We start from the raw sequence: 25,571 nt of genomic DNA on the forward strand, positions 1-25,571 counted from the left end.
GGAAACACGCTAAATGTCATGCGGGAAAGAGGGATGATGCTTGTTCTGTAGCATTTCAAAGAACCAAAAGGGAGCAACTTTCAACACACCAAGCCCAGGTGTAAGGAAGAATAATCTAACAATGAGACAATTAGAATTGTTGAATACTGTAATGGGCTGCCTCAGAAAACAGCTGAGCTGAGTTTTTGGTCACCTGTCAGTAACGTGTTCTTCGGAGAGTGAGGGAAATCTTTACTGGAAGTCGAACGCATGAAGAGATCAAAGCAGAGCTGCTCTGACTGAAGCCCAGGGGGCCTCCCTCTGGCATAGCAGCACCCCCATAAGTCTGGAGAAAAACCCTCAGGAATATGGGGAGCACAGTTTAAAAACCAGGGACTCTAGATGATCCTCAGGTCCCCTCCGCGTGTTAAGAATCCTTCATCATCCAGGTCATAATGAAGGAAAAGAAATAGTTCTCCATTCTATGATTTCTTCTCCTTAAACCCCTCAACTTAGGAAAAATGAAGATTAACAAAACAGATAGTCTTCTGATTTTAGCACTTTCTGGTAAAAATTATTTCCCTCTTTCTAGTATCCGAATTTGAAAAATCAGTCATCTTTGACTTGTTTTTCTCTTTTACACTTTATATTCAGTTAATCTTCAAGTTCTCTTGATTCTTCCTTCAAAATATATCTACCATCTGTATCTTCTTTCCTTTTCTGGGCTACCACAGAAGTGCAGCCCATACCTGTGCTGTTTTGCATGAGCCTGTTAATTGGTCCATTCTCCATTCCATTCTAAGAATTACTACCACTATAATCTTTTTAAACCATCTCTTTAAGAGTGTGTTTCTCCTTTGGTCAGAATCTTCAGGGTCTCCCCACTGCCCATGATGGAGTTCTCCGTATATTCCGTGGTTGTGAGCCTATGTGAACACCAGCCCAGCTTTAATCTCTCTTGATGGTTCAAGGGCTGAAATTCCAATGGAAGCCAGGCCAGCAACTGGCACCATCACGTCACTCTCCCATAACACTCAAAATGGTGGCAAATATTTAGGCCCAAGGGATGGTGAGAAAGTGGCAGCACTTATGATCCAAAGATTGATTTACAGCTGGCTTTGTAATCAACCTATTGGAACTAGTAACAGGCATTCCACTTTGCTCAAAACTCTCCAACGCTGTCCCATCTCTTGCAGAATAGAAGCCAAAATCCCCACAACATCCTATAAAGCCTTATGAGGTGGGCCCTGTGTTACCTTTCTGAGATCTTCTTCTACGACCCTCTCTCCCATCACTTATTCTGGTTTAGCCACATTGGTCTTCCTGCTTCTTCAAACATGCCCAGCACACTCTCACCTCAGAGCCTTTGTGCTAGCTATTCCAAAAGTCTGGAATGTTCTTTCCCAAGATAGCAACATGACTAACTCCCTCATTCTCTTTAAGGCTTCAGTCAAATGTCAATTTATCAGTGAGGCCTCCCCTGGCCACCTTTTTTAAAATAACAAATCCCCACTCTCACTCTGGCCTTCTTACTCATCCTCTTTGTTCTTCTCTACAGCACTTATCATCTAACAGACTATGTACTTCACTTATCTACCCTGCTTATTGTCTGTCTCTTCCAGTTGATTGTAAACTCCATGAGGGCAGAGATTTCTGTCTTGTTTACTGGTGTATCCCCAACACCTACAATAGTGTCTTGCACATAGTAGGACCTCAGTGAACATATGTTGAAGACATGAATGAATGAAAGAACAGGATATAGTGTAATCTCTTAAGCCCAGCCTTCAGGCTTTCCACAATCTCACCCAAGCTTTCCTTCCTGCTGCTTCCTGACATAAGACCCATGTTCTAGACACCGTGGTCTACTGCTCCTACAAACATTCTTTCCCATCCTTGTGCATTTGGCTGTACTGTACCCTCCACTTGGAAGTCCTTTTGCATTCTTCTCATCTTCCATATTCTCTATGCTTAGGGTAAATTTCCACTTATTCCATGAAACCATCCCAAGCCACACAGCCTCGTTCTTCCTCTCTTCTCATAGGATAGTTTCCTTATAGTGCTAATTTGACAATTAAATATATTCTGCATCATGATATAATTTATATTCTTGTCTCCCAATGTTATTTAAACCATGAGTTTTTATTTAACTCTCAGATGTTTATATTTTGTTTCTCCAAATTGGAAACTTTCTTAGGAAATTGCAAGTGTAAATGAACAAAGCTGCTCTTGGGCAGAATTCTAGCCCCAGGGCCCACCTACCACCCTGGGAAGTGAGGACATCAATCCTTCAGCACTGGAACCACTGCTGGCCCAGGAGTGTGCCTTGTGCCAGGGAGGGAACCTTTGCCCTAGGGTGCCTTGCTCATGACAGGTACTCAGCGTTAGCCGATGGACTGACTCATCTTCTGTGATCATTTTGTTCCTAATATTTTCTTTGCAGGCTTACCAAAGTTTATTTACAAGTACTAATACTAGTTAAAAAAAAAAGACATAAAATCACTATTATGGGTAAGAATTAAAAACTTCATTTAATGATAATGAAGAAGAAAGAATTAATTAAAATATATTAACTGTTGGTGATTGGACTGTATTATAAGACTTACCACGTTAATTGCACACACCGAAAACTTTGGGAGCTACACATGTGAGAAGTGGTTTTGCACACGTGTTGCTCAGTCATTTTTACCATGATATTTCCATGGAGAAATCTGAGTGAGTGAGAAATAAGTCTTAAAATGCTTAGTCATGCAGAATTGAATCTGGGAGTCCCAATTATGTGTATATCTTGCTGCACTGCTTAGCTATTTTTAATTTTTATTTTTAATATGTTCTTTTGGAAAGAGGTATTGTACTCATTAAAAAACATTATGTGTGAATGAAAATTCTGTATTTGATATTTATCAAATACAGACATATGATACACTTATAATCCATCTAACAACTAATGTTCAAAGCTTTTTTAAACATTGCCTACAGAAGTACTTGAGCATATTAGGTATTGAGTAATTATTTCTGGAGTGAAAAAGTCAAATTAGATGAGCTGCACATGTGACACCTCTATTTTCAACTTAATTTTAGTATGTTTTTATTTCTAAAAACAAATATTATAGCCAACTTTTGTCAACATATATCAATAGAGAGCTAGTAATAATCTGAAAGCCAACTTTAATATAATTCTGGAGAAGACGTCAATATTCACTATCAGCTCCTGATTTGTCTAGGGTGACACAGATGTAGGAACCCCTTGCTCCAGGAAGCGGCTGTCTTATATAACCAGGAAAGTTTTACATAACCTAAATTTTTGCAAATTAAATATTATTTTATTGCACATTAGAAGAACTGATTCTTAAAGGCCCCCTACTATGAATCTTTTGTGTAGCGAAAAAGCAAGCTGTAATTTGATGTCCAATTTTTAAAGATTAAAAATAGTCACAGAGGTAGGCTAGTTAATTCCCGAAATTTTTCACTACCACCAGTTTAAAAATAAAATATAGCAACTTGAAAACTTAAAGTTTGCCTTCTACTCATATTTCAAATCTTGTGGCAGGCAAAATATTTATTAAAAGTAATGTTTTTCATCCCTTCTCTGGTTCTGATGTTGTGTCATTCTTTGATTTTGTGACATATGCTTCTCCTTCTAAAGCAGCTGTTATGAAGCTTAATTAGTTTTTAATTAACGAGAATTAATGTCCTGAAAGTTTTATGAATTTCTATCACATCACAGATAGTTTGAGACTTTTGAAATCTGCTGCCAATTCTCAAGCTGCACCTATAGGGTTTCTCCAAAAGGAAACCAGGCCCTCATTCCTCACAAAGGCTAGAAAGCACGTCTATAGCATGAGGAAAGTCGCATGTCCAAAAGCACAGCCAATTTCTTTTCACCACTCTGAAGAAATTCAAGGAAATATGCAAAATTAGTCAAAAGGTGATGGTTGGTCCTAAATTGTGTGTAATAGCAAGTCAGGGTAGAGCTTCTAGATAATGAAGACAATTTCTCAAATCTGAATAATTTTTACTTTATTCCTAATATTCCATGGAAACAAATGAAAACTATTGAAAAAGTAGAAAATTGGAAATTCAGGTAAGAGAGAGACTGCTCCTACAGTCTGTTCCTATCCCCCTGGTAGGCTGAATCATTGTGTGGAATAACTGTTCCATGCTTCTGTGCAGCTCTATAAAATAGAGCAAACCCATGAAGTTTCTGTTCTTCTGGAAGTATGTGTGGGTTGAAGGCTGCTGTCATGGTGCAGCCTGTAAAACATTATGCATTCATAGGGCTCAGAGGTCACACTGTATCCTGTGTCTTAAATGACAGGACAGGTGGCTAGGGGCCTTAGTTGCCATGTAAATAAAAGTTTATAAAAGTTGAAAAGTGCCCTGAATCAGATTTACTATGTTTGGTTCCTTTGGAGTAAATCGTTTGAAACACTGTAGAGCTCTATCACAATTGATTAGACCTGCAGGGATAAAAAATGAGTTATTGTGGGCTGCTCCATTCCTAAGTGGACACCTGAGGGTCAGAGTCAGTCTCTGAATGGTATGCAGGTGTTGATAAGAAGAAAGGGTTAGATATTAGTTTGCCTGTGGCTTACGATAATTTTCACATTTCTGAAAATTTGGCCTTGTGGTCTGGCATCTTGGGAAATCTCCAAGTCTTCTCTGTGAAGGTGATCTGAATCTAAGAAGACAGACTCAATTAGCCCTTGAGAACTACCAGCATGGATTGCTCCAGTCAGTTGGACTGCCCAGGCCCAAAGAGGATTGGTTTGGGTTGACTCATTTTGCCACCTCAGCTGGTCTGTGAGGTGGCCTCTCTATCTTGCATGTTGATATGGGGCAAGGAAAGAGCTGGGGGGTAGAAAATCTCCACCCCCGTTCCCAAACATCTGTATTCATTTATGCCATGAGTAACTGCTTAGTACAGGGGTTTTCACATAATAGGTTTTTGGTAAACACTAATAGAATTGAATTAAATCTATCAAATCTAAGAAGCTTTATTTCCTGATTTTTCAATGTCAGATAAGTCATTTCCACCCAAGGGAGCTCATATAGGCTACCTCATGAGAGAGTGTCCACTAAAATTTGTTAAAATGGTAACTGTGGCCATAATTGCTAGCCATTTATTAATATCTGGTCACAAGGATTGGAAGTAGGATTTGTTTTTAGAAATAAAAGCACTCTAGAAGGAAGCCAATTTTTAGTGAGCCCATTGTATTTTATCAATTATCATGAGATGTATGTTTAAGGATAAACCTATGTTTACCCGTACACAAGTTCTTAGCTCTGCCTTATTTGCTATACTCATAATCCTGAATGTGTTTCACCATTCCAAAATTCTGGTTATAAAATACTAATAATCTGTCATCCAATTGTGTGGCTTAGAAGGTATCATGTAGGGTGAATGGACCTTCTCACTTTTTTTTCTTTTTAACTGATGAAGCAAAGTACCATTCAGCAAAGTCTATTTTTTAAAGTATTTATTCAAATGACAACCAATCCCAAAGTAAAAGAGATGAAAAGTAACATAATTAAGAAAATGACAGATGCCTGTAGCTTGATATGTATGAGGAAGAAAGGAGGTCTTACAATTTTCTAATGTATGATTAAATCAAAACCTGTGCGTAAGTTCGGATGTGGTTGAAAGTGACAACAAGTTCTCTTAATGACTCACCAAAGGAAAAAACTTGACATCTGAGTCGAGTAAAAGTACGTGGATACAAGGGATTTGTGTTGTTTTGGAATGGCAAGATTGGTGTAAGTGGTGTGAACCAGGCAGACAGGGGACTAAAGGAAGGAGCAATAGACAGAAGCAGGATCTGGCCTGAGCTCTGCCGGGAGCTCCGACCTTGGGGAAGTACCCTGGGTGTTCCTTTTCCCCTCTGTAAAAAGAGCGGTTGAAGCAGATGCTCTCTGTGGCCCCAGACGAGGAAGGAAGGGTCCTAGAGATTTGCAGCCTAGGCGTGGGGAGAGGACTGGCGGAGGCATTGTACCCGAGCCGTCCCTGCGTTGACAAGCACGGGACCTGCCGAAGCAGGGCGAGTTAAAAAAAAAAAAGACCTAGTTTTTAATCTTAGATTGTCAAACATTTGGGCAAGTCACAGCTTCTTAGCATTTTATGTCCCCTTATTTGTAAGACGAAGGAGATAAGCTCGACCTCTACAGTTCCTCCTGCTGCCAACATTTAAAAGATCATGTTTAATGGAATTTTAGAACAGCATAGATTTTAATCTAAATTGAATATATCTTCAGATATATATTCATTGAGTGAGTTAAATGGTAGACGAATTAAATATTGTTGTTCAAATGCAGAAAACAACACTATTAGAAATAATCCTGGAGTCAAGTTCAAATTAATAGATTCAGCATGATGAATATTTCCCTAACAGCAAAGAAATAATTAATACATAAATTCAAAATATAATAATTACCTTTAATTTTCTTTTTTTTTTTGATGTAACAAACTCTCATCCTGCTATTCTTATAATGGTTGTATTGTTTACATGAAATAGGATAAATCTCTCCCAAAAAATGTTCACAGAGACATCCACGAAGAAAAACAAATATATTGTTTCAGATAGTGTCAAAGAGCAGAAAGGCAGTCTTTCATCGGTTTAGGACATCACTTAGTATCGTTTCTAGAGATCACTCATTTCACATAGTTCTGCTAGTAAAACGTAATGTGTTTTATGCTTTAATCAACTCAAGATAAACTTTTAGAAAAATTCAGTTCGATCTGTGAAAGAGTAAGCATTTTCAAATTTGATAGTTAAGACTTCAATGGTATGAGAGCAAGTTTAGAAAACATTTTTATTAGACAAATTATTTAGACAAATTATACACAGAAAGCTCTGCCACTCATAACTGAGGCCTCCAAAAAGTGTTTTGTGTATTTGTATAATAGGCAATACATCAAAATAGGCCTATTTTCAATATTGTACATGATTAACAGTTTGTTGATAGCTCGAATCACTGTGACATCTGGTGTGTCCCTATAGAGCTTGTGGTAAAGATTTTTTGTTTTAAAATCAGAGTCATGAATGAGATCGTGAATGTTACAAGGGAAAACAAGTTGTGCATGCACTTAGGTACTTGTTACCCTGGAAACAAAATGGTTTTTGCATGATAAGAAATTTTTCTGCCTTACACAGTAGACAATATTTGAAGATTTAGTACAAAAACAGTGACAGTACAAGCTGCTCCCCAGAACAGAATTAGCATCAAAATAGAATATACCTTAAGAATATACCTTTTAATGTCTCCTAAAGCAAATCACATAGGTCGATTCCTATATCAATCCTAGCCACAGAATGAATTAGATTAAAAGAAGTGTATGGCTGCGTGAAAACACAGGATAAGTTCTTGCTTCCTACTTACCACATTTTAATTTAAGGATTACAAACAAAGTTCATTCTACGTTTCTAACAGGTAAGAATGCTACTCGAAAAGAGTGTGCGCAAAGAGGCACGTTTTTGCTGTCATCTTTCTAGACACTTGGCACTAATGTAAAAAATACGTAACTCCTCCAAACAGAACTGAATAAAAAGGGGGGTTTGGTTGAGAGCCCAGCACGGTTATCATATTTTCTTCTTTAGGATAATGTATGATGGTAATTAAGGCCACATCAATATTTCTTACGGGCTCTCCCCGCTCCCCAGCTACAGTTGTATCGATTGGCTTACTGCTTCGGAAGAGAATTTATTAACCTTCAATGATCTACGTTTAAACTCTTAACAGAGCTCTATGTGCTGTTGTGGACGTGGTTCAGCTAATAGCATTTTCCATTTAGATAATTAATTAAAAGTAAAGTTATCAAGGTTAACTTTATACACTGCCGAATAACAAATGCAAAACCTATTCAAATGAGTTACATCGAGGAACAAATATTAAACCGCCCTGGATGTTTTAATAACAAAAGTATAAAATATTCTCTGTCGGCAAACAACGCGAGTCAGAATAACAATAAAGCAACCTGCCTTTTCTAACTGAAAAGACCCCCTGCGCTGCACACAGCTCCTGTATACAATACTTTTCGTTTTTAACTAAAGCTTTATTAAATGAATTGCAATAGCAATGGCCGCCTTTTAATATATATACACATTATATAGGTGCATATATATGTATATATATATATATGAGATACTAATTTATTTAACACAATAGAGGCTTCTGCCATATGATAAAGTTTACTGTACATGAGAAAAAACTTTAATACTGTACAATCACATAAAGGTCATATGCACTGTTGCAGTGCGAGAGTAGTTTTAACTGTAGTCTTGTCTGGCATATTAATGGCTTTTTTGTAATCCTACAAAATTGCATTCTCATATTATGTGGCCTGAACGGTCTTTAAGTTATTTTATAAACACTGCAGGGGTTGCCTTTGGTCCACAGTTAAAGGACACTCAACAGCAGTGGAGCATTGTATGGATGCAGCAGAAGAATGTAGAAAGACTGAAGTTATTGCAATTATATTTTCAAAAATAGAGAAATGTTACGTAAGAGGCCTTTATGTAAAATGAATCCTGCATATACCTTTAGGGTACTCAGTGCACATTTCCTATACTTGAAGTACAGTATATGAAAAGCGGACTAATAGGATCCTAGTATACTATATTCTGGGGGAACAAGTTGAGTAATGAAAAAAAGTGGAGGAAAATGTACGGAAAGAGAGAGCAAGAAATGGAGGAGAGAGAAGAGGAAGAAGGAGAGGAGAACGAACTGAAATTGTTACTAATCATCCTGATTCTTTAAAAAAAAAATGTTACATCCATGTTAGTCCCACGATATTACAGTTGCTCCTTGCAAAGGGAGTCCTACGAAAGAAACAGTGAAGAGATTTTGTTGGCTGCTCATATGGAGGTGCCTCGGTCTGGATCATTACCCAGATTGAGCCCCAGGGTAGGAGTTGGTTGATAAGGAATAGATGACATTGTTTTTATAGGACTCCTGAAAAAGCCCCCATTAGGTGCCCTGTGCCTAAAAGGGCCAGTTCGGTGCTCAGGCACGTTGCCAAAAGCGAAACCAGAGGCAGCTTTAGCTGATAGTGTGCGGCTAAGAGTCTGGATCTGCTCTGGGATAAAGGTGGTTGTGGTAATATGAGTGTTCCTGAAATCACTGATTTGCTCCAGGGCTTGTCGTGTTGGCAAAGTGTCAATGTCCAGAGGGGTCAAGTCAATTGACGAGGTGGAAAACTGTTTATGGGGGCTGTCGTCATCTGTGCACAAGCTATTTACACGTCTATGGAGGTGCTCCAGGTCAATTTCCTTGTCATCCTGGAGATGAAGAAAAAGAAGATAAGGTTCTCATCAGTACTAGCTTCCATGGTAAAAAAAAAAAAAAAAAAGTAGTTCAGCAAACATGATATGTAATTAACTGAACTTTGGGGTTTATTCATTTAACAAATATTCATTGAGCACCTAATATGAGGCAGGCACTGTGCTGGGTTCTGGGGGTACCAATATGATGCTAAGGTTATCAATAATAAATATTTTTCTTGCAGTCAAAGTTCTAAAGTGAGCATACGCCACATGCAACTACAAAATATGGAAGCAGTAGGCGGGTGATTGCCTGCCACAGGAGCACAGATAGACCCAGGCAAAATTGCACAAATAAAAAGTATGGTTTTAGCAGCTCGTCCCCCCACCCCACCTCTTCTTTCCACATGCTTCCTCCTTTTTCAGGGTGTCTCATTCCAAGTTGGCTTTTTGCTCCTTTCCACTGCTTGCTCCTAACCTTAACTTTCCATTCTTGGAGAAAAGTGATATGATATGCTGATATGCTAGTTCACACTAAAGTGTTAGTGACTGTTAAAGTGTTATTTCTCCCTAGGTTACAGATATGTGAGATTGTTCAGAGAGAGCAACATTCAACACAAGAGACTCAATGCCCAGTTGAGGGATTTCAAACACTCGGTTGTCTAGTACTGGAATGAGGCAATACTGTGACGTCAGTGGGACCTTAGAGACCCCTCCCCTTCAAGTCATGACATGTGAGTGATAGCTTTAGTTTAGGGTTGGGTTTATGCTAAATGGCCTCTAAATCAAAGATGCTTTGAGCTATGCTAATGGAGTCTTAGTAAGAAGATACTTAATAAAGCAAAAGGAAGTGAAACCTCAGATTTCTGGAGTTGAAACCATTTTATCAATCCCTTAGGATTTTTACTAAAAGTGAGCATTAGAGCCCAACATTTCAAAAATCAAACTGGCAAGAAATAAAATTTCCCTTTTTATCAGTGTTATTTATAGCCAAGTCCAATAAATTAAATTTATGAGGATTTAAAAATACCTATTAATCATAAGAGGAGAAAATATTTGTTCATAAGATCTGGATGAGGTGTCATAAATTAGAATGGAGTATGTATTTTTTTCATTGTGCTATTATAGTGTTCCTCAGTGAAAAATATTTTGATGTACCTCACTGTTTTTTCTTCTCCTTTCTCATTTCAAAATCCAATAAAAAATACTCATTAATGCAATATTATCACTGAGACTTTAGAGGGTTGAGAGAAATAATTTTATGGTTCCCACAGAAACTATAATATAGTCATCCATCAAAAGATATAATAATGCAAGAATTTAATATCATATATAGTAATTCAAAATATAAGGAGCTTGGGGAGTCCTTAATTTCCAGATTTTCGAGAATATGAAGTCTCGGCTATAATCTTGCATTACTGTGGTCTTTTGCATTGAATCAGCGTCAACAGAGATACCAGAAGCCTATTCCACAAAGAAAACACTACAATAAAACCTGATTAATTTTTAGTTCATACTCCACTAATTTAGAATGTATGATTATTCAGACAGGTAGGAAGCTAAGATTTATCTTCACTAAGTCAAGCTTTTCCTTATAAATGGTACCAATCAATTTTGCATATAAGGTGGTAGAAAGGACTCCTTAGACAACTTTGGAAAACAATCTGTTTGAAAGAATACATTAACATGCAAGAATCCTTATGCAAATGAGAAGTCCTTTTTATTCGTGCATTAAAGCAGACCCTCTCAGGATTCGCTCTAGGCATCAGTTAGCCTGTCTAGTTACAGAAAGTCTAGAATGGTCCTTCTTTAAAACTGTCCAGCAAATCAAATCATTCAGCAAATTGGGATTGTTTTCCATTTCAATTTGTGAAGCTTTGGTGAATATGGTTTATTTAAAAAATTTTTTAAAGTTTTGATTTAAAAAATTTTCACCTTTTCTGTTCAGTGGAAATGGGATAAGTGAATCAAGTAGTTCATTTTAACTTCAGATTTTCTCTGATAGTTTATAAATCCCATAATTTTTGATGAAAATAAGGCACATGTCACTTTAAAAGAGAAATTATGTGTAACTCTGCAATTATTCTTTCAGATCTCTGGCAAAATTCTAATATGGCCCTGGAGTTAAGCTGACTCAAGGAGAAAAATCAAATTCTAGAGAATTCCATGGAGTAGATTTGTTAAGCTTCGAGCCATCAAAGAGCTAAAAACATATCATCACTTCTATAGGTCTACATGCCGATAGAGGGAAGTAGCCACTTCTATGGTGAAGAGAAAATTCTGATTATTTAACTGTAGTATTGGATTTTTTAGGCTGACTCTTAGAGATACAAGTTATTTACCTATAAGTTAAACAACTAATTGAAATGAGATGATAAGCATCTTTGTGAACCGGTCAAGGGAATCACAGCCTTTAAAAGTTCATTGAATTGCAGTCTATCCTGAGATTTGGGAGAATTTCAAAGCTCATACAGCACAGGAAATCGTCAGTCTTTCAAACAGTATAGTCTCCTCTTAATTTATCTGGGATGCCCTAAAATGGAAATCGGTATTGGTCTTACCGATTTTTACGTTTCACAGATTTATGTTCACTCTTCAGGGAAAGAAGAAACCAGGACCACCCCCAACACATGCTCTCCTTCCCTGGGGTTATCCTCCCTGGGATACAGCCTGCTTGTTGGCTCAACACAGTGCCCAAGCTCTCAATCAAGTACCTCTTTTGATGGGACCCGGGAGCCTTTCCTCTTGTTCCACCACGTCTCCAGCATGGCTATAAAGCAGGAGAGGACAATTCCAGCAGCCAGGATACAAAAAACCCCTGCAAAGCTCTTTATGTCCAGGGCGCCTCCTTTCTGCTTTGTGTCAACTGAGGAGTACAGGTCACACTGGCCATTCTTCGGCCACCATTTGTGCTTCAGGATGTCCATGTCACCGTTCTGCTGAAGCTCCAGGATCCTTGGGGTAAAGAACAGAACCATGCGTTACTTCACACTAGTTATTGCCTCAGTCCACAACACGTCCATTTGTAACCCCACCTCTGAAGGATGGTGACTGTCGAGGGGAAATGAATATCTAGATTAGCCTGCACTAGGAACACTAGGACACTCAAGACGTTATTGCTTTGATCCTATAGACAGAGGTGTGCCACGGTGCTTTCCTCTCTCCCTTCTGGCATCCCTTCCTTCCTCCGAGCCTCTTTCCCTCCCTCTCTTCCTTCCTCTTTGTTTTTGGTTTCATCCTATAATCTTAAATATCCCCCCCTGGTTTGTTGCAATGTGTTTTCACAATTACATTTCAGAGGCACTGTTTTTATGTGGTTTCAAGCTGCTACAGTTGTGTCTTCCTTCCCCACACGCAGAATGATGCTCCGGATCGTAATGCTTTTATGAAGAACGTTTTGCTGCTTAGAGCAAGATGCTGGCATAATGTCACCCAGCATATGCTGCACACAAAGAAATTCAATTAGAAAGACTTCTATTATTTAACACAGTGCAGGAGAAAGCCTTGGGACAAGTTCGAAGTTGATAAAATACATCATTTTTGATTTTTCACACAACTGATCTAGTTTCCCTTTTAATGCCAAAGGGGAAATAATCTTACCTTGGAGAACAAGAGGAAAAGTTGACCAGAGGCCTTCAGAAGTAGTTAAATTCAAATAAGAAATACCCTTCTTCTTCTTCTTTTTCTTCTTCTTTTTGTCTCCCAGAATCTGGGGGTAGCTGCAAAGACTGCAGCTTTTTAAGTGTGACTTTCATAGAGGTTTTATTTTCAATTCCAAATACTCTTTAGGCTCTACCCCAGACCTGCTGGGCTCTGGCCCTCCTCCAGCTGTGCCGCTGCTCACAGGGCAAGGCCAAGAGCCTGTCCAGAGTACTCAGCATCCTCAGAGTGCCCTAGAATTTCCTGCCCAATGGCTCAGAGTGCTCCTCCGGGACTCATGAAGGCCTGCTCCCCCGGTATTTCCTCCCGAGAGCAGGTCTCACTGCCGCGGGTGCACAGAGGTCTACAGGGCGGTGTCTGGAGAGTGTGGACAGGGCTCGAGGTGCAAGCTCAGGTGTGCTCGCCTTTGTGTGGGAGACTCTTCATCGTGCAGGCCAGAGCTGGAGGTAGGAGAGAGGGCCCGAGGCAGGTGCAGGACTCCTAGTCACAAATTAGACTCAGCCTGGGCTTCCTGGGGTCTTGAAGGTGTATTTGTCAAGATAAGAGGATAGAACATATTTTATCCAATAGTATTTAGCTTGACTTAGAATTTTTACATAGTTAGACTTAGGATATGTGGACCCGCATTTGTACTCTTGCTCTGGCTCTTGGATTATTTGGGAAGAGACTGCCTAAAACTTTAGAGAGAAGAACTAATCCTACCTGGAAGGAGTAAATTGCTCAGTGTCGTCATGTGTTTTTACATTTCCGGCTGTTTCATCTCATCCATGTGTCTATAAGAACGAGCTCAATGATAACGTGGGCAGTGTGCAACATTGGACTTGAGTTAGACGAGAGTTAGACCAGTCCTGTGGCCTGTGATGGAGAGCCGGTCTAGTCCGTATCGGCTACCTTAGGCGACTCCCTCAGCCTCAGCCCAGCGCCCCTTGCTGACACTCTGGGAACCTCCCGCACAACCTGGACCTCTCCTTTCTTATGAAATAGATCTGTCTAAGCTTCTGTTGCTTCAGGGTATTGCTCAAAAATGTCAATTAATTTGATTAATTGGATTTACTAAAATGATTCTGAATGTTAATGGCTTCATTTCACCCTTATTCCAGCCTCTAACGCAGACAAAGTCATTTGCATTTCCCGAATTTCCAAAAGTGTATTCCATGGGACACTAGTGCTTAGGGGGCTTCTGCAAGAAAAGGGTCCTATGGGCATTAACTTTGCGAAATACTCTCATGAAAATTTACAAAGAATTCAGCCTATGAAAGGCCCTAAGAAGACCTGCAGAAGAGAAGACTTGTATGATTTTGTTTAATTCAGCATTTCCCAAGTTTATCTGACTTCCATTCCCGTCTTCCTCATTTTCCTCCCCCAATAACATATATTAATAACCCATGGAGCTACAGTGTGGAGGAATGCACTTGAGAACTAGTGCCTTGATCCCAAAGGGCACTCCTTGTGGGAGTTTGCAGCCCTGTGTTAGGTGCCACGGGCATCTGTGATCGCAGCCTCAGAGCTGCTGGCTCGGCCTATCCATGAATCATATTCAGTTGATGCTGGCAACCCCTGTAGGTATTTGCTTACCTAGAGACCTAGGGAGTCAGGGCCCCACGGAATATCGTGAAGGAAAAGTTAGTCATCTCAAAAAACACAGTTCTTTTTAAATTGGAATTTCTCGGTAGGTGTAGAAATAAAAGGAAATGACAGCAGCATTTGCTTAATGAGAATCTATCTGGGCACAAAATGAGCTCCCAATTTCCCCCCTCCCATTCCCGCCACACCATGTTGGTCAGTGTCTGTGGAAGGAGAAGAGTTTTCCTTCCTAGCACGTAGCATTTATAATTGTTTGCAATTACTTGATTAATGCCCGTTCCCCTTTCTAGAACGTGTCCTCACCATCTTCCACACTGCCTAACACAGAGCAGGCACACATTCATTGACTGAATATGCTCAACAGTCTGGGGTAAATGGACCCCGCCCTTAGATTCTACTTTTTTCTTACCATTGATTCTATTTTCTATTTTATTTCCTCCTATTCATCTATCCTTTCAATAAATATTTAAAGAGTGATTTCATGCCAGGCATTTCCTTGGGTACAAAATTTACGTTAAACTACAACTTCACATTCAGCCAGAATGGCCTGGGCAACCCTCAAATTGTTTCTTTTTACTGCCCTCAATTTATGTCAATTTATTCTTTCATTCATCCACATATTCATTTAGAAACTGGTTATTGCCTCCTCTTTCTCCTCAGTGGTACCTGGTTTCACTCACAGTGTGTCCTTATCACTTCTACACCTGGAAAATAAATAATTTGTTTTTAAAAATAATCATTGAAGTATACATATTCTATGTCACTAATTCTGATTCTAATAGGAGTAAAGGGCCTTGAGTCCAAGGAATTTATTTAATTGTAGAAGTTTTACGTTCAGTAAGCTGGGTGGTAGGCGTTCCTGAGGGGAAAAAGGGAAGAGACTTCACTACGTGCCTCAAGCATCACCACACTACGAAGATCTCTTTAGATGGTTGATCTCACCAAGCGCAGGGGCCTGAACCTTTGCAGGGAGACCCCATCTTTCGGATATACAGAACAGTTGGGCCACAGGACCCCTCAGTCAAGCTCACAACAGACTGCAGGGTTACAGGCTGGCATGGGATAGAGAGGTTGGGAGCAAATGAAAGCGTTCTCTAAGTCCAGAGCTCTGCCACAAATTCTTGCTACAGAATCTAATGCTCCTGGAAATTCCATCAGAAAGGTCACACTACAGCCTCCTTTTATTATATAACAAATTCCTACATAAGGATTAGATAAAGTTTAGCAAAATCTAATGCACTGCCTTAAAGACTAATGGGATGAATCCTTACAATAAATGAGGAGACATTTTCTTTCCAAAAGTTCAAAAGCACTGCACCTTTAAATGAGACTTAAAAATCACACTTAAAGGAAAGATTTTCCTTTAAATTATAAGCAACACTGATATGTGTGTGTGTGTGTGTGTGTAACAATGCAAGAATCCAGTTGCAAAATTCTTAATAAGCGCAAAGAAAATTTTCAGTTCCATGGAATGTTTTTGGTATATGTGCAGTTTCCACAAGATGGCAGTCTTTGCTCACAGAGAGCAGAGTTAACTAGTGGGTTTGAAACGCGTAAAGTATAAACCTGGCACTGAGAACACTTAAACTATTAGAAACAAAGTTGGATATTAGACTGTGATGAACAACTGGATGAGTGAAACCTCTTCTTGGAGTGTGGTCAGAAGAATTCCTGCCATTTTTACCGCAGAGTAAAATTAAGTGTTAATGCGGTGGGAATGAATGACGCCAGAAATAAAAGCATCCTGCTGGTTGCTTGGCACGTAGTAGGGTACCACAACTCAAAAGCTGGAATTATTGTTGTCAGTATGTGTGACAACCATCCTTTCTTTGGACCTGTTCTGGTATAGACTTCTTAATGGAGAGTTTTATTCCCAGATGAATCAGGGAACGATTGATTCCGAAAGTCTGAAAGTATTAAAACATTTGTAATCTCATTGAACAGAAACATCTTAGAAGTCCATAAAACCTAGCTTCAACTTGAAGATGGCTAATAGATCAATCTCGAATGCATTAAATTCTTTATTGGTGTAAATGAGCAAATTTCAGGGGAAAGGAGTAGGGAAGGGAAAGATCCTTCTTTCATATTCAAATAAAAATATTCAACAGGTTTGAGGTGCTCATCTTGAAAAGCTTTTTACTTACTTTGAAGATAACAGCCTCATTTGTGTGATAAAATTGCACTAATTATTGATCACTTACCATCCTTAATCACTACTCTAGAAACTGATTTTCAAATTAATTTATTTATAACAAAACAGGTTGCTGAAAGATGGATGCAAATTTCTCATCCTGCCTAGGCAACTTTGATTTTGCCTTTGAATCCTGGAGCGGTCTCCAGGTTCCTTTCTAATTTTGTTAATTTTCTTATCCTTAGGTAAATTCCTGCAGAGCTGTAAAAAAAGATGCTGGTTATCTGAGGAAAACGACGCCTGATTTTTTAGTTGTTTCTGCTGGGACAGAATTTACAGTAATTGGAGATTTTTAAAAAATAAGTGCAGAAATTCTTTTTTCAGCCCACGTATGTAGGAACTCCTGTGACTCTGTTGCCATTGGATTTTCCCCCATGTTCACAGAAGCATCAATGACTAGAATAGAAAAGGCTGAAACGTCATCTATTCTCTCCACGTTCCCCTCCACCCATTCTAGGGATGAGGAAACCGAACCACATAGATCGATAGTTCCCCCAAATTGTCACATTCAACACACAAAACACAACTTATATACCACACCGGGGTAATCAGAGGCTCTTTGCAGCCAGAGGTGAAAGGCCGAGGGCTCAGCCACCGCAGGCCCTGCCTTGGCTGTCTGGAGGGCTGGAAGGATCAATATTTTAGCAATATCCCAGCACATCATCTAAGACACATGTGTCGGGATGCACTGTTGTAGAGATTAAATGATTTTTTCAATGACTAACAGAGAGTAAAGGGGTGAGCTGGGGCCAGAACTCAGGTCTGCCTGCCCACACCTTTCCCACGGCTACCTACACAGCTTCGAACGTGTAACCAGGAGAGCTCTCTCTCTTAGTTTCAGAGATTTGTTAGACTCTGAGTAAAATTTTCATCAATATGTTTCCTCTAAACCAAACAATATAATTGTAGCGTGATTGCAAATTTATTCATACTACAATTTGGGTGTGCAAAGAAAATGCAGCTTGTCTCTATAACTTAATTGGTCTTCCTCATGAGGACTGGGCCCACGGAGCAATGGGAACCGAACTAAAATTAGCTCAATATGATTTAAAATTTAATCTGATCTAATAATTTAACATGTCTCTAGCTTTAGCTCAATTTACTTCAGAGAATTACTCAATCCTACCGATTCCCGCCCGTTTCCCTTGCTCTTTTCTAAGACGGCATCAGGATTTATGGAGGACGGCAGTATATCCCCTATGCTGGTGTTTGGGGAAGGAGCTGCTGGCCTCTTGTTGGTCCTTGGATTTGCTCTGGCCGCTCTCCTTTGAGGTGCAAAGGGCCTGGGTCCAGTCCTTAGACATGAATTGGTGACTAAAGTCGGCAGAGGCTTTAAGTCTGCTAACGCTGACTAACGTCCTTCTCAGCAACTTTAGGGGTGGTGGGCACCTCCCTGCTGACCCGGCAATTGGGGTGCTGTACACCTTTCTCAGCCTCTGCCATGTTGTTCATCCAGCCTCTAACTAGTCTGTATCCCTTCAGACACTACTTTGGAGTCGTCTTGTCACTCACTGTGGAGGGTCCCCAGTATGGTCCACGTACTCTAACTCAGCATTCACACCACATGGGAGAAAGAGAGGCCTGGGAATGAAGATTGAAGCTTTGCTTTTTCCTGACCATGCAGCTCTGGATTCTCAACCATCTGAGGTCTTCTCTGTTGTACAGAGCCTGGAGAGCCCACGGAACTCCCTCAGAGATCCTAATGGGAAGGGAAGCATTGGGCCCTTTACTCTTGTGTGCATTTCAGTCTAACTAATGCCCCTCCATTTGCCCATCTCCCATCCTCTGCCCTCTGCTGGAATCCTCTGGCCAGAGAAGTGCAGCTTTCCTTTTCTCTCCTTGATATCCCTCCCACACCCCAGGCTTTCAGACTTCTTGTCAGATTGAAAGGGAATTTTAGCTACATAATAATAGATACTCTGTGATCTGAGACCTTCAGGCATTTCTTCATCTTGGAAGTATCAAAGCAACTTGGAGCTAGGGATTGGTGAGGAGGAAAGTATATTATTTTAAGATCTCAAAAAAATTTATCTGTTACATACTTATGAGTTTTATGAAACCAAAATTAAAAAGATACTTGGGATAAAGTCTCATTACTTATTAATGTTTAATGTCACTTATCACTCAGAAAGAAATTTGGGAATAAATGAAAAAAAGTATTTTTTGACACACTGAGTGGATCTATTTTGGCCCAAAACCCCACATTTTTAAAGTCATTTGCTGGGTTCTCACAAGATTTTCCTCTCCATGGTTACTGAGAAAGAATTAATAATAGCATACAGAAGACTTGCAGAAAAATGTCATGTCAATAGGTTTTTCATCCATTCATCATTTCTTTCCTTCTGGTCTTGGAAAGCGTAGGCAAACTTGGATTGAAACAAAAGCGCTCATCAAAGATTCAGGTTTAGCACTCAGCTAAGGGGAGTGGCGCTCTGATGGGCATTTCTCATATCACTATTTGAACATCAGAGCTGTAAAAACAAATTCTATCAAATTCCTGTGAATCAAGCATCAGTCAATTTTTTTCTTAAGCAAAAATCTCTTAATGACCAGTTAGTAGTATTAGATCCAACAAATAAATCAATAAATGTGATTTATTGATCACATCAAATACCTCAGTAACACCAAATAGCCTAAGGGAGACTATGAGAAGCCATTTCCTTTGTTTAAACTGGACTTTTAACCAGTTCCTCCAGATAATTGAGCCAAATACCAGTTGCTTAAATCCAATCCACTAAGATTGCCTGAAATCAAATAGGTGAATATGACATTTCAAATAAGTTCACAAATATCATCTTTTAGACCAGGAGTCAGCAAACTTTTTGTGTTAAGGGCAAGATAGTCAGTAATTCAGACTTTGTGGGCCATATGGCCCCTGTTGTAGCCTCTCAACTTTGCCTTTGGAGTTACAAAAACAAGCCCGAGTGAGATTAGGCCTGCCTCCTATGGTTCCTGACCTGTTTTAGAATCCCACAGCAAAACCTCTGTGAAGTCAATAAGTTCCTTTTCCAATGATGAAGATGTTGAAGTTCAGAGGGCTTAAATGTCTCGGCCAAAGTCACATCATTAAAAAGTATCAGAGTCTGTTTTCAAACTAGAGATTTTGACTCCTTTTCCAGTGCTTCGGCTATGTATTAATATATAATAACTAATATTTAGAAATGTCTATTATTACGTGTGTGACTTTGAACGAGTACAGAGTGATCACGTGTTGATTTTGTATTTGATCATGGTGAGAAAGAATTTGATGTACACACTGCATGTTAACAATGGCCGTATAATCATTCAAGTGAATTTTGAATTTCCTTGGTTTTCTGATTATCCTGGAATATACATCTGAACATTTATCCTGAGATTAGGACCACTCATGTTCCAAAAGAGTGACTGCCGTACATATTCGAGATCAGGTGGTATTTGTGGCCTGACGTCTGTATTTGCTGAATCATTGTCTAGGCTATGGAAGCTTTATCTTGAAATCAAATGGATATAGACAGATGTCATACTACTAAAAGAAATTCCAGGGAAGTGACTGTGATTTACTAAGAATGGTTAAGACAATCAACTGAAGCAGAAAAGGTGGTGTCTCTTTTAATCAAAAGATATAGAAATGGTTTTTAATTATGTGTGACTAGAAGTACTGTAAACTAATTAGAAGTTTTTCAGGGTTGGTAAAGATTATTATAGACGATTAATGAGAATGACAGCTTATTAGGACTGGACGGGATCTGGGAGATGAGATCATATTTAGCTCCTGCCCAGTGAGGTGAAGTAACCTGCCCGGCTCCCCATGCCAGGGGTGACCCACCAGGGCTGGATTTAACTATAAGCCCAGCTACTGTTGAGGACTGCCCCACATCAGGGACCTGTGTAAACAGAGACATTTCCTGCATTGCTTCAAACCTGATATCTCACTTTCAAATTTGAAAAAGATAACCTGATAAAATCTTTAATTGGTCAGATCTGGTTTTCTTATTAACAAAACGGTGTCCATGTCCTCGTGTAATAAGTAATGTCTTCCCAAGGGACCCAATTTTCTCTGTATGGGAAAAAACTGTAAACTCTATCTGGACATCCTATTTTCCAAAGAAATAACAATAATAAATGCATGTATAAGGCTGCAAAGTCTATAAAGCACTCATCAAACACATTGCATATAATTTGATTTACTGCTTAAAAAACCTTGTGAGGGAGGAATCTTATTGACTGACTGAGTGAGTGATTGATTGCCCCCTCCTCCTCACTCCTTCTTCCTGTAAAGGGCTTTAAGAAGGCTGATGTTATTAAGTTCTCATTTTAAAGCTGAGGAGACTGAGGCCAAGAGTTGAGGAAAATTTACCAAGGCCACAAGGCTGGTGAACGATCCAGCCAGCTCTCAAACCCAGGTCTTCTGGCTTCTGTGCTTTTTTTGAATACACCCTCAAGATCTTTACTATCCCTAAAAAAACCCAGTATAAGTGGAAGCTGCCGTTTTCTTTCTTGCTGCTTTCTTAACTGGGGATTAGACTATTCAAGTTCCTTGGGTAACATGTATTCCATTGTATCCATTTACAAACATTACACTTCATGTAGCACATCCTGATGTCCCCAGAGAGCCATATGAATATCTCATGAGCTCATTAATCTTTTTGCGATTAGAGTAAACGTCAGATGAATTCATTATGGTGAGGCACTTAGGGGACTTTGTCAATGTTATCAAAACAAGGCAGTGTGTTCAAAATAAGGAAGTGGTGTTCCAAAACCTTATCCTTACTCAGTGTAAGTCAATGTGTTGTGAAATTTCAATCTATATCATGCAGACTTCCATAGCTATCCCAATGAAATTTTTCCCTAAACAATAGCCCATAAAAAGTACAATATTTATTAAATACCACTATTTTGAAAGCTGTGCATTATTTAATCTTTAACACTTAATTTTTAGGTTCAAATATTGAGGACATTTTTGTTGGCTCTAAGAGTCATCATGCTTTATAGAGATGTTATCTGGTTGAAGATGAACCTTAACATTGAAACATACGGTGCCCATCCAAACCGCTCTCTAGGTTAGAGTCATCTCCTTCCACCACAAGTCTTGCAGCTGCCTAAGAGGGCAAAATCACCCTCGTTCACAGAGAAGCAATTGCTTGAAAAATCAAATTAGCAACATGACGGATCTCAAGACTTTGGTGACTAGTGAACTTTAATTATTATATATTTTATGTGTTTATGCTGGCAGTAAAAGTCAAGCACTCATTATAGAAATGGCAGACATGATCTTTCATAAAATGAGTGCTGGGCGGCAAATGAATAGATAATCAGGATAATGAACACCAGCCAGAAAGATGCTGGAGAGCTGCAAAGACCCCGGCAATGGCTCCCACTGAGACAGAGGGCATAATTGCAATTGGAAAGAGAACACTTTTGGTGATCTTTTAAAATGTCAGCTTCATCCTTAAGCTCAGTGTGATATTTGGGTTATAGGGTAAAGGGGAAAATTCTGTCATTCTGCGGGGAGAAACTGGCAGGGATCATTTCTGCTTCCAATCACTCTTCAGGCTGTACAACATCTTCTTGTGCAGACCTTTCGAATGCACGTTTATGAAAAGGGTCATAAAGTCAAACTTATTTCGCTTAGTGTACTATACACACTTTATGAATATTTTCATATCTCTGAGTCTGACCACCAAACCTTAAAATAATTGGGATCTTGAAGTGTGTGCTGTGTATAAATGGATAAAGACTGTGATATATATCTTTGGCACAGTGTCAGCAGAGAGAAGATGATGGAGAAAAAAACTTTCGAATGAACAAACATTCTCATGACCATTTTCATAAACATTGAACTTTTTATAAGTTGAACGACAATTTAAATATATGGAAGGAATTCATTATTTCTAAGAGCTGTTATAGTAGTAGATACTTTAATAACTGGGGAAATTTTTTACGATACAAATAACATCTCCTAACTTAGAGATTGCTTATTGATATATACTTAAAAAATAACTCAGGGCATATTTGTATTAAAGTTGGTGGATAAATGCAGTACAATTAATTAAAATTCTCAGCCAAGGTTAAATCATTGGTAAGGAAAAGTCTAAAGGATTTTAAAAACTTATAGTTTAACTTTTAAGTGTATTATATTGCATTTAACATTAGTCCAACTCCACTGGAAAAGTGTTTTAAATTTTTTAGCAAAGAGCATTGACAGTAACATAACGTAAAGTTTTCTCAAAGTGACTAGAACCATAAAAAACAATCAGTCTCTTTATTTTAGACATTCTAAAAAGTGAATTCTACTTTCCAACTTCTTTCCATCGTGAATCTGAACATGCTATGATGTTTCTATAAATGGGGGAAAAAAACCCAAAACTGGTTTTCGACAATTATCTGCAATTACGCTACTGTGTAATTCCACTGCAGTGTGATTATGTGTTCTGAAAGGGGCAGCGTAATGAAAGGCACTGTGCAAAAGGGTCACCAAACCTTGGTTTTGGAACGATGGGGAATTTAGGGACAACTTTTTAGAGCAAGTGTTGTCTGAGGGGCCTCATTATGAATCTACCTTGCTGGCCCCTTGATCTAGGACTTCCAGCCTTCAGAACCGTGAGAAATAAACTCTTGTGGTTTAAGGAACCCAGTCTGTGGAATTTTGTGATTGCAGCCCAAGTGGACTAAGACACATGGATTGTGCAACATACAGCACAGCAGCAAGTGTCACGATTTCAGAGCGTGACTGCCACTTAGAAGTGACCTTCCTATTCAGGACTTTTCCAATTCTGGAATTTCTCTACTGACTTTCTTCTTCCTCCCTCTGAATTGTGTTAGAACTGATCTTAGACTCAGAGCCTACAGAATCTCTGCTCTTCTTCTCTCTATCAATATTTAAGATGTTTTTAAAAACCGGGATACATACAAATATAATATCTTTCCTTTTGAAAATACCACTTTACAATTTGCAAAGCATTTCTATTGTCATTACCTTGTTTCCATTACACAGTCCACGAATTAAAACAAGTCCTCTACTTTATCATATACTTTAACGAGCACAGTCTTCATTTATAAATTTCTGTTAATTTAACTCCTGTGATGTGAAATTTCTGTATTTGGGATGTAATAGACATGTAACAAACATTTGCTAATAAAAATTAATTGTGTAAACAAGAGTGTAGGAAGGACATTTAAACTACTTGAGAAACAAAATTGTTTTTAAGCATTTCACATGTGATAACCTGATATGACAAAACTAATAAACTACGTAACGTAAACTGATTACAAATCATTATTTAACGCAAAATCTCCTTTATTTTGAATGCCAATGGCTAGCTTCGCTTTACTTGTTAGGAGTCAATCTCCATTAAAAGTGTAACATCATCAGATGTGTAGCATTTGTTTTTAGGCTAATACTAAACACCCACTCTTTGGGCATATGTTAATAAGTAGGAACACAAATTTTAAGTAGAATACCTGGATTCCTTAAGTCGTTTCAGGAATAACTCTTATTTGGAATAGAAATATTGGCTGTCTTTTTTTATGAGGCAGCAAACTGAGATGCTCTGATACAAATGGTTATTTATAAAAAGTTACATAATGTGTATAAAGGAGCAGGGAGACTCATCTCAATCCACATAGAAAGGATAATTGATGTGCTACTGCGCGCCGTCACAGTTTAGTTTTCCCATGCATGGGAGATATGCTGGGAATTAGTCTATTCCATCTTCTTAATGAGACTTATCTATTACCTCAGATAACGTATCTATTTTCTTCAGCAAGCAGGACTAACTGCTTACTGGAGTGAAGTTTTCAGCAGTTGTTAGAAAGAAAATTTACCAATAGATATAAAGGGAATAGTGCATCTTTCCCTGTGTCTGTGTGTTGAGATAAAATGAAATGGTGTGGATATGCTGCTGTTAGGAAAGGAATGTTGACTCCCCAGGTTCCGGGGCATGCTCAGGAGCTCTGCTTTTTTCCATGATAATAGATAGCAAGAGCTATATGTGCTGCAATGTTTACTCACTTGATGATATTAGGGGAGGCTTCAAAAACTCAGAGAAGAGGCTTGATATAAATTGAGTGTCATTCAGCCCTGATAGCAATTGTCAGAGGGACTGTGTGGCTCATCTCTTTATTCAGAAATAGGTCGTGTAACACCATATATGTGTATGTACAAAATGGAGGCATTTACAAAGCCTCCTATTTCTCTACTTTACTCCAAACCTGAAATAATCCATCTTTCATATCTGTTCCAAATCTTGGTGAACTAGAAATGAAACGAACCTAGCTAAGTGGGGATCTGAAATATTTATAAAAGCCTTGATAAATAATTGTGGAAGTGCAATTTACCCATAGTTGGATAGCTAGTTATATTTTTCAGTAACTAAATTGCTGAGAGTACTGGTAAATTGCGAAGAATCTTTACCTTATATATGGTGGTAAGAAATACTGGATACCAGGCTCTGTTTGTTTCTAGATGAGTAAAAAGGACAAAACCCTCCAATAAAAGGAATGCCGAGGTAAAACTCAACCTCTATAGATCACTGCAGGTAATGGCATTTCATGGACGGTAAACAGGCATACTACCATAGCAAGGGCAATGTGAGAAACAGATCTACAATGTAGATATCAATACCCTTGTTGGCTTATTTTCGAGGAGTGGCTACACTCTAAGAGACTGTAGTGAATGCGATTTGAAGTGATTTTCCTGTAGTTGTAATGGAAAAAGAAGACTTATGCTCTTATCTGGTTCCTGCAGTAAGGCATGACCTTCAACATGAATCAGAGAAAGTTAAAATATAAGAATTGCTTCTAGGGCTGGCCCATTGCATAGTGGTTAAGTTTGTGTGCCCTGCTTCAGTGGCCTGGGGTTCACCGGTTTGGATCCTGGACGTGGATCTACACACCACTCATCAAGCAATGCTGTGGTGGCGTCC

At 38.9% G+C, this 25,571-nt stretch overlaps 1 protein-coding gene across 1 annotated transcript in view; it reads right to left on the minus strand.

Annotated features, from left to right (window-relative positions):
- Window positions 1-6,388: 6,388 nt before the first annotated feature.
- GRID2 (glutamate ionotropic receptor delta type subunit 2) overlaps window positions 6,389-25,571 on the minus strand; it is a 1,371,230-nt gene continuing 1,352,047 nt past the window's right edge. The window contains exons 15-16 of the mRNA XM_023638677.2: window positions 11,948-12,188; window positions 6,389-9,251 (exon numbers count right to left, since the gene is read on the minus strand). Of these exons, the coding sequence (XP_023494445.2) occupies window positions 8,829-9,251; window positions 11,948-12,188 (664 nt within the window). The 3' untranslated portion in view covers window positions 6,389-8,828. The remainder of the gene's footprint in view (window positions 9,252-11,947; window positions 12,189-25,571) is intronic.

Source organism: Equus caballus, chromosome 3 (genome assembly GCF_041296265.1).
Source record: "Equus caballus isolate H_3958 breed thoroughbred chromosome 3, TB-T2T, whole genome shotgun sequence".
Classification (NCBI taxonomy): domain Eukaryota; kingdom Metazoa; phylum Chordata; class Mammalia; order Perissodactyla; family Equidae; genus Equus; species Equus caballus.